At 27.8% G+C, this 15,022-nt stretch overlaps 1 protein-coding gene across 3 annotated transcripts; it reads left to right on the top strand.

Annotated features, from left to right (window-relative positions):
- Nucleotides 1–4,676: 4,676 nt before the first annotated feature.
- LOC100165529 (slit homolog 2 protein) lies at nucleotides 4,677–13,233 on the top strand. Of its 3 annotated transcripts, none has more exons than XM_029490147.1 (9): nucleotides 4,677–4,927; nucleotides 9,114–9,374; nucleotides 11,710–11,775; nucleotides 11,901–11,966; nucleotides 12,033–12,104; nucleotides 12,347–12,412; nucleotides 12,500–12,571; nucleotides 12,818–12,889; nucleotides 12,977–13,233. In XM_029490147.1, exons 2-9 carry the CDS (start codon nucleotides 9,208–9,210, stop codon nucleotides 13,050–13,052), a joined length of 657 nt encoding a protein of 218 aa, XP_029346007.1. In that variant the 5' UTR covers nucleotides 4,677–4,927; nucleotides 9,114–9,207; the 3' UTR covers nucleotides 13,053–13,233. The 3 variants fall into 3 exon arrangements, with proteins under 3 accessions (XP_029346007.1, XP_029346005.1, XP_029346006.1); XM_029490145.1 differs by lacking the exon at nucleotides 4,677–4,927 and adding an exon at nucleotides 6,953–7,364; XM_029490146.1 differs by lacking the exon at nucleotides 4,677–4,927 and having other exon boundaries at nucleotides 8,526–9,374.
- Nucleotides 13,234–15,022: the final 1,789 nt, after the last annotated feature.

Here is a 15,022-nt window from a genome sequence, read left to right as displayed (position 1 = left end):
GATATACTTTTAGTTCTGTATATTTTTATACTTGGTAAAAGCCACAAAAAATACGGTAAATAAAATCAGTTTACTTTTAATTAATTTAGTAAATTAAACGGTCTTTAAGATGGAGTAAATCCACTGGAATTATTCAATTTGTCACGAGTGACACCGTGTTGTATCCATTTGTTACAGTTATTTGGTTACCACACCCCGCATATTTCGATGAACAAAATATCTCATTAAATGCGAATTCATTACAATATTGAAATTTTCCTAAATTAGCTAAACCATATGAAGTCCAATTGATATCTATTAAATGTGTGATTTCGATAATTTTGAAGATTGGTAGGTTAGAGCGGAAGATAGAGCGGATAAATTATTATCATTAAAATTATCAAATTTGAAAAATCAAATATATAATATTCTAATGCAACGCATACTCTTTATTTGTGATTATTGTTGTCAAGCTCGATGCTAAATACATTTGTTAGGCATGACGATAACTTTGGCTTGGAAGTAGCACCAATTTTTTTTTTTTTGTATATCCTGAAAACACTAATTAAGCACTAAAAGTTGGCAGTATAGCGGGAATTAGTGCTAAATTCACGGAACTATTGAGGGGTGGAAATCCAAAACGTACTATGGCTGATATTTACAAAATGGAATTAGATTCCATTTATTTCGTTTATTTCATTAGATTCAGAATAGGTAGATCAAAACGTACTAATTAAGGTTAACTCTGAAATTCAAAATTACTGGTTAATCCAAAACGAAACTTATCTACACATAAACAATTATATTTAGAAAACTAAAGTTTCCAGTTTTACGCTAAAACGTACATATTATTGCCAATGTTGAAAGAATACGTACCAATCATTAACTATACAAAAATGAACTATTTTCAAAACGTACTTTTTTAAGTTATTCCATACCATACTGTTCACCGTTTAGTAGGTATACCTACATATAAGGAAGTAAAAACGTTAAGCTAAATCATACTCAAATTAAATTTTAAAAATCTTTATTGAGTTTTAAATTAAATTAAAAATTTAACTCTAAATATTTAACACAATCGAATCGTTTTAGTTTTAAATATGAATAATATATTATTAAAACCAACGCACCTTTAAGCTAAGCTTGTGGCTGTGTAGGGAGTAACAGCACACACATGTGATTTAATTAGATTACCATATTGGTATAATATAATACATAATAACAAAAATTGTATAATAAAGTGAAAGAAAAAAGAAGCAGATAAGTGAATGTCACTCTGCTGTACAGTAGGTTACAAGTGGCTCAATGTTTAACAATATAATGGATTGTATTAAACTTGAATTCAATGATATAAAATCATTGTGTAAGAAAAACGATTCTAAGTGAAACGGTTTGTGAGTCTGAATATTTTATATTTTTATTAATTATTATTTATTATATCCTGTAAGTTGAATTTATATTATGATCTTATTATTTTTTATTCGTTTCTATGCTGATAAGTGAAAAACAAAGCGTTAAAATAAAATAATATTTTGTAAAACCTCTAGCCCCCTCGCTCCGCTCAGAATCGAATAGAAAACTATATGTATATATTTTACTTGTAACACTGACTTAGATCACTAAATAAAACATCATTGACATCGCGTTGTACATCATTCATACATTTTTGATGTTAATATTATCATTAAAAATATATTTATTACATCAATTCACAAAAAATTAAAATTAATAAGACCCAGATAATTAATAAACTTTTGACCAAAACTTGTATTAGTATATATCACTTTAATATTGCACTGTCTATCTTTCCCGATTGCCTTGTCATTCTGTTTGATAAAGAAAGCTAGATTTTTTATATAGGTACAAATATTATAGCAGTGTTTTTGTAGAGATATTCCAACGGAATCACTACATCATATCCCCCCCCCCTTCTCCATGACTTTTTTTTTAAACTGGTGAACCATATTTATGTGCCTTCTTATTTAAGATAATATTACATGGTAATAAAAACTAATCGCTAGTGTAATATTGCACATCTATATTGAAATAATGTAGTTTAGCTCACTATTTGGGAATTTTTTATATTTCAACGGTTTGGATAATGGATATTATATATAATAATATATGCACAATGGTACAATCACAATTTGACGGACGGACTTTTTAAAACATTATTAAATAGTATGTAATTATTTATTTTAAAGTAGGTATGCATGCATTTATTCATGTATACCATGTATAGTGTATGCGTATGTATGGATTTATGCATGTATACAATGTATACAGGTATACCTTCATGCGAACCCGATAAATGAATCAAGGTTGATCGTAGTCAGTCAAAGTGTCTAGTTAAGATTGAGACGGGTCGCTACTCGCTAGACTGCTAGAGTGCTTGTACCTACATTATTCTTGCTACAAAAGCAGGGCTTCGTCACCTACTTATATTATACAGATTACAGATAACAATGGTTGGACTGAGAGGTATTTTTTTTTTTGTGGGCGGCAGGGAGGAGCTTAATGTTTCAATTCCCACCCGCACCAACACAAACATGACCAAATTACTAGTCACTATTAATAGAAAACAATTGTCTGGTGACAAACCGATTGGTCCGAAGTTTGTTAAAGCAATGCTATGAGATATATTGACCTTTAAACTTGAATTACGGATAGACAATACACACAATACACACAGAAAACCATTGCTGGTGAAGATTATGGCAGCAGTAATAAGTAACATTATTGAAAACGAATATGGTACATGACAAAATTATGGCTTGTTTGAGGCGCAAACCTTTATTTTTATCACAAAATAAGTGACTGATGTTTCCAATGCTTAATGAATGTAATATTTTACTTTTGGTCAATGAGTTTAAAACTTTTTAGTCTCCAATTGTATTGAAATTTTTCATTATTAATTCAACCCACGTGCAAGAGTAATATATTACTATTATTTTTTCATAGCTTGATGTAAACTTTTCGTCTTGGGGTTCAACTGGAGGTTGGGTACCAAATGCATATATTATCAATACAAAAAAGGCATGTAGTAATGTGAAAAAAAATTTTGGAAATTCATGGTTTACATTTGTCAATGCTTTTAACATTCCAATTAACAGATGTCCAATGCCAGTGGTAATATTAAACATTACTGTGTGTTACATTCGCTGTCTAATTATTATGTATATATAATTTATCAATACATTTTTACAGGGCACATATGTTACATCAGGGTATGATTCGACAAAATTCGAAGATAATAATTTTGTCAAAGTATTTTTTTATGGAAAATATAAAGTGGAGATTCGCTATAAAAATGTGGAAAATAAAGTAGTTGGTTGCTTTGTTTTTGAAACAAATGTTATACGACCATGGGAAACATCAATTTAATTAAATTAATACAAACTAATAATACATGTTATTGTCTTGTTGTGAAAAATATAGGTTAGGTACTACATCATTTCTTTACTATATACAAATATTTTTAAACTTTGTTGACATCTGGCATTAACTATAGGAACTAATAAATATAATGATAATCAGTTTTCAGCAAAATCAATTTCGTTGTTTTTTAAATACGTCGTTTTTAAATACTTGCATTTTCCACAAAATGTATATTATTTTAGTAATAATATATTATTATAGGAAATTTCATATTTTCAAGTTTTTTTTTTTGATTATGTAAAAAATAAAATGTCCTATTCAAAAACCTTGATAATGTAGGAATTACCAAAATTTTTCTTCGTAAATTATTGATATAATTAAACAACATACTAAAATCAAAAGTGAATGTGGAATGATCCAATATACATATACATATATACGCATTAGGCATATACTTACGCTCCCTCATACACCACACACGACACATGCAAAACATAAATGATATTTAACACCTCTCCGACCAGCCGTTTAGTAAAAACCAACTATAAATTATCAACGGCGCCAGACGACACCACATTATAACTCATAATAAACTTCAAGAAGCCGACGACAAATTTCCGATATAGACGTAGGGACATCATAACACAATAAATTACCTACCAGCGGCACCTTTGTCATACCACTGAAGACAGAAAAGTCATAAACACATCCATACGTAAACGCAGACATCGATGCACCAGAAGAAGGGATCACACCAAAGTCACATTATATAAGGACCCTATGGGATCGACTTGCCGAACAGTTATTTTACAAGACCATCCGATGCACAACGTCCACGCTAGTCAGCGTCACGATACATTTTCTTTGCTGTTCAAGAGGAGTATCCACCAACATCAACTCAGACGTATATGTATATTGAATCATTTCAACATTCAGTATGACCACATAATTAATTATCCCTTATTGCTCACCAAATTTACTTTGTCATTTCTTTTAATTTATCTACACAAATATTCCCCTACTACACAACCATTGTGACTGTTATCGTATGATAGCGTGCTACTATAATTTAATCATTATTAGATCGTAATTACGTTTACTTATTTAGGATACATAAGCATAATTTTAAGTGCTCAATAACTTAAATTACATTCGGTTGTCCGTCGACAGTGTACGACTGCTGCGAGTGTAGGGATTTCTAAGAGCAAAAACCTAGTTTATAAGATTATCATAAGTATACGTAATTACGTTCATTTATTTGGAATTCATAAGCACAATTTTAAATGCTCAGTAACTTAAATTACATTCGGTTAGCCGTCGACTGAGTACGACTGTTGCGAGTGTAGGGATTTCTAAGATCATAAGATAATAGTCACAATCATAATAATCAAAACACGGGTTCTTATTACCACATACACCGAGGCTCTAGAAAGGAGCGTCACACACGTAATATTTTATAAGTCTTACGAATCAAAATACATATATTGTCGCCGTGATATCGACCATCGAACACTACCCCAGATGAACATAAACCAGATGCAGAGAATCACTCCAAAAACCGTCGCATAAGGTCAATGATCAAATATATATATATACATTATACATCTATAATATAGACTATCCGAATAACATTAGGTAGGTATAACACAGTAGTAGGACGATTTCATGCACACTTCCTTCAAGTAAAATACATTACGTGTCGGTCTGTTACACCGTGTTCAATATAATAATATACACGCGTCTCACCCAAAATCTCCACTATTCCTCTCAATAAAGCCTTAACAGCTTTATTTCTCCTACTACAGTATATAATATACTATATAAGTAAATACTGTTACTTTATGATATTTATTGTTTATGTGTGTAGATAATTTAAATCCAAACAAAAAAATAAAATGTTGTTACTATTTGACAATTCATCTGGGAATGAAGACTCTAATAGTGATAATATTAGTGATGTAATTGTAAAAAAAATGTCCAGTAAAATCAATTCCAGTAAAGGTATAAATCCTAACAAAAATATAAAAAGTACTATATTTGACAATTTATAAGTGAATGAAACCTCTAATAGTGATAATTGTAGTGATCTAACTGTAGAGGAAAATTCCAGTAAAATCAATTCCACTAAAGGTATAATATTGTTCAAATTAATTAAGTCATTTCATTTTTGAAAAAAAAATAATATATTACCTATATCTATAAAAAGAATATTATGTTCAATCAATTTATTATTTTATATATTATACGACAAGCAGTTTTAAATTGTACCTAAACTAGATAATTTTATCAAACAAATATTAAAAAAATACCAAGACGGTTTTATTATACCTACTACAGTTTTATACTTCAAATGGGACATTATGCAAAAAATGAGAAATCGGCTTTGTGGAGTAGTGAAATAGATGAGTAGTGAAATACAGAAGGTGCAAATAAAAATTAACAGGTCCTAAATTTCAAAAATTGCAAAAGGTATGAATTTTTTTCATAAGTGCGATATTCAGAATGATGTAGGGTACTTATTAAGTACAAAATGTATAGGTATTTGATTAATGATTATTAATTACTATGCAAGTTGTTTTATAATACAACCATTAATATTAAAACCATAAAATAATAATATAACCAAATAGTCAATACTTTAAAGTACAAATGTACAATATTTTATTTATTGTCTTTGATTAAAAAACAACAAAATATCAAATATTATTTACCTAATTATTTTGAAGTTAACATAATAGGTATAGAAGAATTATTCCCTTCAGAATCTGAGTTTGTTTATCTTATTCCATATTTTAAGTTAGTCCTAATCGAGGTAAACTGTATGATAAATATTGCAATATTAAAAGAGAAATCAAGAAGATGGTTAGGTTTCTTTCTAATACTAAATTTAATTCTTTTAACAAATAATTTTTCATTGAATTCTTTAAAACAGACAATTTGATATAATTTTTTCTAATATTACCAATATAATATTTACTAATATATTTATTAAATAAATAGAAATTTTGGATTCAATAAATTGGCTAAAGCACAACATTGATCCTGAAATAACTTTATATAAGCTGTGTCAGAAACTGCAACTTATAGTTTACAAAAACAAAGTAATGATAAAAACAATCTTTAATACTCAACTTTAAAAAACTCGAAGGGCCACATAGTTGTAAGTTTAACTATATATATTATAGAATGGGTTTTTATTTAATTCATACCTATTAATATGAGTTAATAATTATAATAATATTACTATTTACTTCTACACTAAATCCTTATTTCACTTATTTCACTTATATTTTAAACATGTTATATTTAAAAAAAGTTTAAAACTAAACATTCACACTTTTTTAGATTGATATGGATTTTGATAATTTATATCCGCAAAAAATCAAAATCTGATACAAAAGTTTGATATTTTTAAAAGATAAATTAAAAAATTATCTTAAAAGTAGAACATTCAACTATAATGTAGAACAACAAAAATGGGTTAAAACAGTTTTATCAGCTGATTATTTAGACAAGTTAACTGTATAATAATAAATGCACAAAAATGCATATTTATTACATACATAATACATGTTTATAGTTTATACGCATACAAATAATAACAATATAATATATCTAACATACTAAGTATACATAAGTAACATACTAACAAGTCTTGTTGCATAAATGCATCGTAGTGAATGTAAATTATATATTCGGTGGGGTTGTTATCCGCCTAGAACAAAGGTCAAGTCAGGCCGTATGACGTTCAGCGATATGATCGGCATTATTATGACACAAACACAGTACGGTGCTCGGATTTTGTTGCGTATGTGATTAAGTCGTGGTCGCTGCGTAACAATAATTTCGCCGTCTAAAATGAATTTATGTATTCAGCTTTCTTATGTGGTTTTTCATTTTCGTTTTATTTACATTGATTAGTGTGCGTCGTTTTGCCGTCCTAATTCCGCGTATTAACTTCGTGCGGTTTCGCCGTCTTACATACAACATACTCTTGTCACGGTGTCGTGAGTTATTTGTATATTTTATTTATGTCATTATTTAAATTTTTGTGTGAAATATTAAGTTCGTGATATCCATATCTTGGTTGATTATTTTTACCTGCTTGATCCTCTTATTCAATACGACACCTGCAAAGCGTGTCCAAACTCCCGATTATAATTAAAGAGATTGGTATGTCTTACATGGTCCTTCGGGCTGGATGAATTAAGGGGATTAGCGCCAGTGAGCAACTTGGTTCAGTATATGAAAATTTTAGTTTTGCGAAAAACATTGCAATTTTGAGCTATGTGTATTAGTATATTTTTATTATAAATCGCATTGTGGGTATTAAGGCTAAAATGTGATAATTCGATATCTGCTATGTGCACGAACAGAACAAAGTTCACTTAATTGGCCATACAGCTCAATTCCTGAACGTCGTAAAATATCATTACGCGCGAATAATAATTTCACCATACTATATAACATAATATACAACAGCAGATAGAGAATCTCGCCTGAGTCGTGCTTTGATAAAATTAAATTGGTCTATTTGGAAGGTAGTTATCGTAGTTGTTACCTACTAATTAAGTACATATAGTACATATAACTGTAAGTTTAAATTTATAGAACAATAACTAATATATTATTTATAATAAAATAAAGCATTTAAATACATAATTAACACATAAAGTAACTTTGATAATTGTTTATTAGTATAAGCCTAATAACTTGTTATATAATATCAATGATCTCAAAACAAAATATATGTACAAAATTGTTTTGTATTATTTAATATATATTATAATTTATATCAATATATGTAATGAAAGTATAATAAAATCTAAATTTACCACATTATATCTTTTAAATTGTATACTTGCAAAAAAAACATGAACAATTTATTACTTAATACAGTAGAACTCCGATTATCCGAACGCCAATCAAACGGACGTCCAATTAAGCAAACGAAAAAAAAGTCGGTCTTTTAAGAGAACGCCACACCCGCATGTGTTTTCTCCGTCTGACAAAAGAGTAACATACCAAATTTACGTTCAGAAATTCAAGTTTTATGCCATTAGTTTAAAAATTAAAGCAAATCAACTATTATGAATCTTGATGGTAAGAACATTATCTGTGTTTTGTTGCAAGTTAATTTACGATAATTCAGTTTTTATGTGAGTTATAGAGTGTATCATAAATTTAAATTAAAAATGGTCATAACTCACTTAAAAACTGAATTATCGTAAAAAAACTTCCAACAAAACACAGAGAATTCCGCCAATGGTCAGTTGATGTCTAATCGTCGAACAGTTTAGTCTTTCAATTGTAATAACGAGTGAATTGTCGTGTTACAATGTCACTATATATCATTTAAAATGTCATATGGCAATCATCCGGACCACCCTTGACATTAATTAGTCCGGATAATCGGAGTTCTACTGTAATCGAATTTTGATTAAAAAATATAAATTATGTATTAATATATTATAAACTTTATTAGATAAGTTGCATAGATTAGGTAGGTACACCTATTTTTAATAACATTCCTCACTTTAACTCTATAAGGCTAACCTTCTGTCTTAAAAAACCTACAAATTAGGTGTTTTTATTAAAGCTTACATTATTGATTATATGTCATTCATTTTCCAAACAGGAAAACGTGCATGTTATTCGTAATCGTTGCCAATTTAAATTATGACAAAAAACAAAAAAAAAACCACGTTAAAAACAAGTTCGGTATTGTATATTATTTTCTATTACACGTTGTGCAGCGGCAAGTGCGATTGTGTAGACAGTGTGCTTTGCGACAAGTCCGAGTGGTGACTCTCCCAAGACGACACCGCCGCCGCTGTTTTCAGGAGGACTATGGTGCTGCTACTTTTGCTGTTAATGTTCTCTTCCTCCTCATCGTCGTTTCAATCAGTCACCGCTGAGTGCCCGGACAAATGCACGTGTGAAGAAGAGAAAGTCTACTGCATTGACCAGGAACTGGACCGGATACCCACCCACATACCTCCGGCTACCAAAAAGTTGTAAGTCGAATATACAGAAGATAATACCATCGTTAAAACGCCAGGTGTCGAGTTTGAAAATCTACTTTGTAATTTATTTTGCCCGAGTATTGCGAAACTTAATTTATCAATAATTGTGTTAACGCCAGTGGCGTATTTGTGGATGCAAGGTGAGAATTTTCCGGTTTGTTATTAAACGCTATTACTGTATTTAAATGTGAACTATATCGTTATATAATTGGTATCTTTTAAAAATTAAATTATATAAATTTTAATCTAAATCGAATTAATAACATTTAAAAAAAATTTACCCCGTTCCCCCTGAATTCTACTCAAATATGTCTTTGTGTAATAATCCTATGGATATTATAATTCGATAGTGGCGTATACGCAATTTCAAGATCTCAAAATCGTATCGCTCGTATCGAAGATTGTTTCGCTTGTTCCACTCATTTATAAAGATTAATAACTATTGACAATCGTTCTGTGTCATAATATAAAACTGGAACGTTTTTGTTTATACGGCAACGTCACATTAGGTTTCCAAAAATGCTGATGAAAAATTTTTACTTTTTAATACAATGTTTAGGAAATCGTTCTTATATCGATTTAAAAATATCATAAATACATAAATAGGCATTGGTATATTTGTTTCCGGCTTGTAAAAAAATAAGCTAGTAGCAAATTCATAAAAAATTATCGAAGTATGATTTGAGCAGGCCTGGGCAGGTTAATGATAATTTCAATTTTGTTAAATTAAGTAGACAGAAAACATTTAAAAAAATTTAAAGTTAAAAGTTAACCTGATTTATTTTTTCTAACTCAGTTAAGTCATTATTAATTTTATTATTTTTTAATATCTATATAAATTGTAAATACCTATTAATATGGTTTAAAATAATGAAAATCATAAATATTATTGAACACGGCAATTAGCCAATATATGAGCATAACCTAATTGGTTTTAATTAAAAAATAACTTATTAATGTCGAAAATATTTAATAAAATTATAAATCAATTTAACTGTAAGTATTTCTAATTTCCTATTCTAGTAAATGGTTATGTAATAATGTGCATCATAAATAATAATTTATGTTTTTATTATATTCATTATTAACTTGTTTATAAATTAACTTAACTTGAATTTGATTAAAGGTAACTCGTTATTTATTAAGATTATATCAATTAAAATAAGTTAAGTTAAAAAGTTAAAATTAACTTAACTTTAAACTTAACTTTAGATTTTTAATTCGTTTATGCCAAGGCTTGGATTTGAGGTTGTACTACTCATTGATGGACATCAATTTGATACTTTGATTCAGACAATCATTGTTTTCATTCGAAATTAAACGTGTGTTTTTAAAACATGATATATTTCATAATCAATAATTATATTAAAATGTAATATCGTTGTAAAGCCAGTGGTCCGCTTAACATTAATTTTATCAATTGAAAATATTAATTTGTGACACACCGTGTAGTCATACTACCCAGTCCATGTACACCGAATTTTGCGTATGTTTTAACTTTTTAACTTTTAAGTCCCAAAATGAAAAGGGTAAGATTTGGGAAAAATTAAATTTTTTTATAATAACTAGGTCCATAACTGGTACAGGCTATTGATGGGTATTAATGGAAAAAATAATTATATCGGTATATTACACATGATCGAAATCTGTAGGTAACTAAGTACAAATAAAAAAAGAAAAACAAGTAAAATAATTTACATAAAATGAGGGACAGTAATATTATGAAATAATCATATATTTTGTATGATAATAATTAAACAAATTGTATTGTATTCCTGGGACTTGAGCTATAATGAAATCAACAGTGTTTTGGCTCGATAAGTTTAAGTTTTTTTTTATCTATACAAAGATAAAGATAATGCAACTCATATGTATCTATATAGATATAAAAGATAACTTAACTCATATTTATCTAGATAAAAAAGATACGTAATTATTTATTAAAGTGCTTTACATTTTGGTATATTTTAGTAGGGCATTAGGAAAATAATAATAATAATAATAATAATTATATAAATAAAAATTATTACATCAATTATAAACCATTAACTTTGTTTGAGAATCTGTATAAATATTTAAAAATATTGTACAATTTAGCGGTTTTTATCAATAAAGATGAAAAAATAATTATCTAGATAATTCCGAACACTGTAAATCAGGGATTTCGAATCATTAGCTCATCTGACAGAGTTACAGTCATTGTGAGTTATAATATAATTTCTACATTTTTAAATGTATAAATAAACCTTATTCATTAATTATAATTATAAAATATCTAATAATACCAGCGGATATACGAAAATAAACAAATTGTATTGTATTCCAGGGAATTGAGTCACAATGAAATCAGGGATGTCAAATCATTAGCTCATCTGACAGAGTTACAGTCATTGTGAGTTATAATATAATTTCTACATTTTTAAATGTATAAATAAACCTTATTCATTAATTATAAATATAAAATATCTAATAATATCAGCGGATATACAAAAATAAACAAATTGTATTGTATTCCAGGAACTTGAATAGAAATTATATCAGGGATATCGAATCATTAGCTCGTCTGACAGAGTTACACGTCTTGTGAGTTATAATATAAACACTTTGAAATGCATAGACATAATTAATTAATTATAATCATATTTTCAGAAATTTGAACAACAATAATATAAGTGAGGTGAAAAATGGTGCATTTGCAAATCTTTCGAAGCTTCAGATATTGTATGAATACAAATTAATAAATAGCTAGTGATTATATATATATTTATATCATATTATTACCTGTACATTATCTATATTATAAATATCATTAGCTAATCTGACATAGTTAGAGTTCTTTTGAGTTATAATATAATGTCTACAATTTTAAATGTATAAATAAACATTATTCATTAATTATAATCATAAAATATCTCATAATACCAGTAGATATACGACAGTAAATAAATTGTATTGTATTCCAGGGACTTGAGCTACAATGAAATCAGGGATATTGAATCATTAGCACATCTGACCGATTTAGAGGACTTGTGAGTTATAATATAACTAATGTAAACACTTTGAAATGCATAGACATAATTAAATTATTATAATCCAGATTATAATCATATTTTCAGAAATTTGAGCAACAATAATATAAGTAAGGTGAAAAATGGTGCATTTGCAAATCTTTTGGAGCTTCAGATATTGTAAGAATTTAAGTTAAATAATAGCTAGTGATTATATATATATTTATTTATATCATCTTATTACCTATAAATTATCTATATAATACATATCATTAGCTTATATGATATAATTACAGTTCTTGTGGGTTATATTATAATGTTTACAATTTTAAATGTATAAATAAACATTATTCATTAATTATAATCATAAAATATCTCATAATACCAGCGGATATACGACATTAAACCAATTGTATTGTATTCCAGGTTCTTGGATAGTAATAAAATCAGGGAAATCGAACCGAAATCATTTAATCATCTTACAGAGTTAGAGATCTTGTGAGTTCTCATATACCTAATATAAACACTTTGAAATGCATAGACATTATTGATTAATTATAATCCCGAATGTTATCATAATTACAGAAATTTGAGCAACAATAATATAAGTGAAGTGAAAAATGGTGCATTTACAAACCTTTCGAAGCTTTGGGCATTGTAAGAATATAAACTAACAAATAGTGATTATTTAAAATGTAATATGTACCTTAAAACAATAAGAATTATTTGTAATCTAAGATGACCCTGGGCCTCCACACGAGTTTTTCTCAGTGAAGCCTAGTAATCATTCGATATTACTTAAAAGAAAAAAAAAAGGTGGATAGGTGGATATTGAGTTATAAACAGTGGCGTAGCCAGGATTTTTTTCGGGGGGGGGGGGGAGGGGAGCTGATCAACTTTTACCCTTTTACACATTAAATACATATATACTAGCACAGAAGTGTTAATACTTATAGGTACAGTGGCGTGCTCAGTGGGTGAGGTTAGGGGTTATATCCACCCGCTATTGTCTTTTTTTGCCGACCTACAGAAAACCACTTATTAGTTATTACAGCTGTTTAAAGTCATTAATTTTTTATTTATTATTAATTTTATTTGTTGAGTCAACAAGCTTGAAATTTAATACGAGGCTCTTAATATATTCTTTCAATAGCAGTTTAAAAATATATAAATACAGTCACAATTTTTTTTTATAAGCATTTAGTTCGAATTTTTACCAATGACAATAAAATCACGAAAATGTGCAAATTATTTGAGTTAGAAATTCATAAAAAATTTTTTTTTAAATCTAACTATCTAAGATTTGATAATTGAATACAAGATTCCTCATAAGTTTGTCTACCTTTATCAAAAAAAAATGTTTACTGGAAAGTCAAATTTAATTGTTATGAGCGTTTGAAGTTCAAATTTTAACATCATTGGATATTCACTGATTTCTCATGTAGCAATTTTCTTATATTGTATTTTTTTTTATATAATATATAACAATACATTTTTATTTGTTTGGTCAAAAAGCATGAAAATATAATACACGGCCCCTAATATATTTTTACAATAGCAGTTGAAAAATATTAAAAATACATAATATGCACAATTTTTTTTATAAATATTTAAAGTTTTAATTTCGACAAAATTTATCAAACTTAAAATTTAAAATGCGGGTAAGTGGATGTCAATCCGCTGTATAGTAGGTTACAAGTGGATCACTGTATAATAGATGGTATATTAAATTTGAATTCAATGATATAATATCATTGCATAAGAAAAACGATTCTGAGTGGAGACGGTATGTCAGAAGTTTTAAGTACCCACGAATAATGTTATACAATCATAACAAAATAACTAAAATAGTTATTCTAGGTTTTAAATATGTAATTTCTTTCAAATTTGAACTTAAAATGAGTATAAAAATAAACTGTGCGTATGAAGTTTTTAGATTTTTTGGTAACAAAATTAACTACTTACGTGGGATCTTGTTTTACTTTTCAATCTTTAGATATAAAAGTTGAATATTTTATACATTTTTAACAACAAAATAATTATTCAATTTGAAATTTGAAAATTTTATCAAATTTCGATCTTTAAATGCTTATAAAAAAAAATTGTGCCTATGTATTTTTAATATTTTTCAACTGCTATTGTAAAAATATATCAGGAGCCTTGCGTTAAATTTTCATGCTTTTTTACCCAATAAACAAAATTTTATTGATATTTATAGAAAAAAAAAACTAAAAAAATTGTCCGTAAACAGCTCAAAAAGAGTCAAAATATTTTCAAAATGTTATGGTGTATAGAAAATGAAAAAATGAAAATTCAGTTAAATTTTCATGTATCTACAGTAATTCGTTTTTGAATTAACGAAATTACATAATCCACTATGTGAGAAATGCAATCATGTAAAAATATGAAATTCAAACGCTCATCAAAATTTACTTTGATTTGCTTGAAGACATTTTTTTTTCATAAAGATAGACAAACTTATAGGCTGCAGCCCCCTCAGCAGGGGCGCCATTTCAGTTTTTTTTTTAAGGTGTGCAAATAATTAAAGAGGCCAATTTTTTCCCACCTCCAGGCCAATCGTTAAAAAACGTTTCTAGTGTTTTCAGTTTTTCATTACAGATTCATTACAGT

This window comes from Acyrthosiphon pisum, chromosome A2, assembly GCF_005508785.2.
Source record: "Acyrthosiphon pisum isolate AL4f chromosome A2, pea_aphid_22Mar2018_4r6ur, whole genome shotgun sequence".
Classification (NCBI taxonomy): Eukaryota; Metazoa; Arthropoda; class Insecta; order Hemiptera; family Aphididae; genus Acyrthosiphon; species Acyrthosiphon pisum.
The sequence above is the reverse complement of the archived record's forward strand: the minus strand, read 5'-3'. Positions and strand labels throughout refer to the sequence as shown.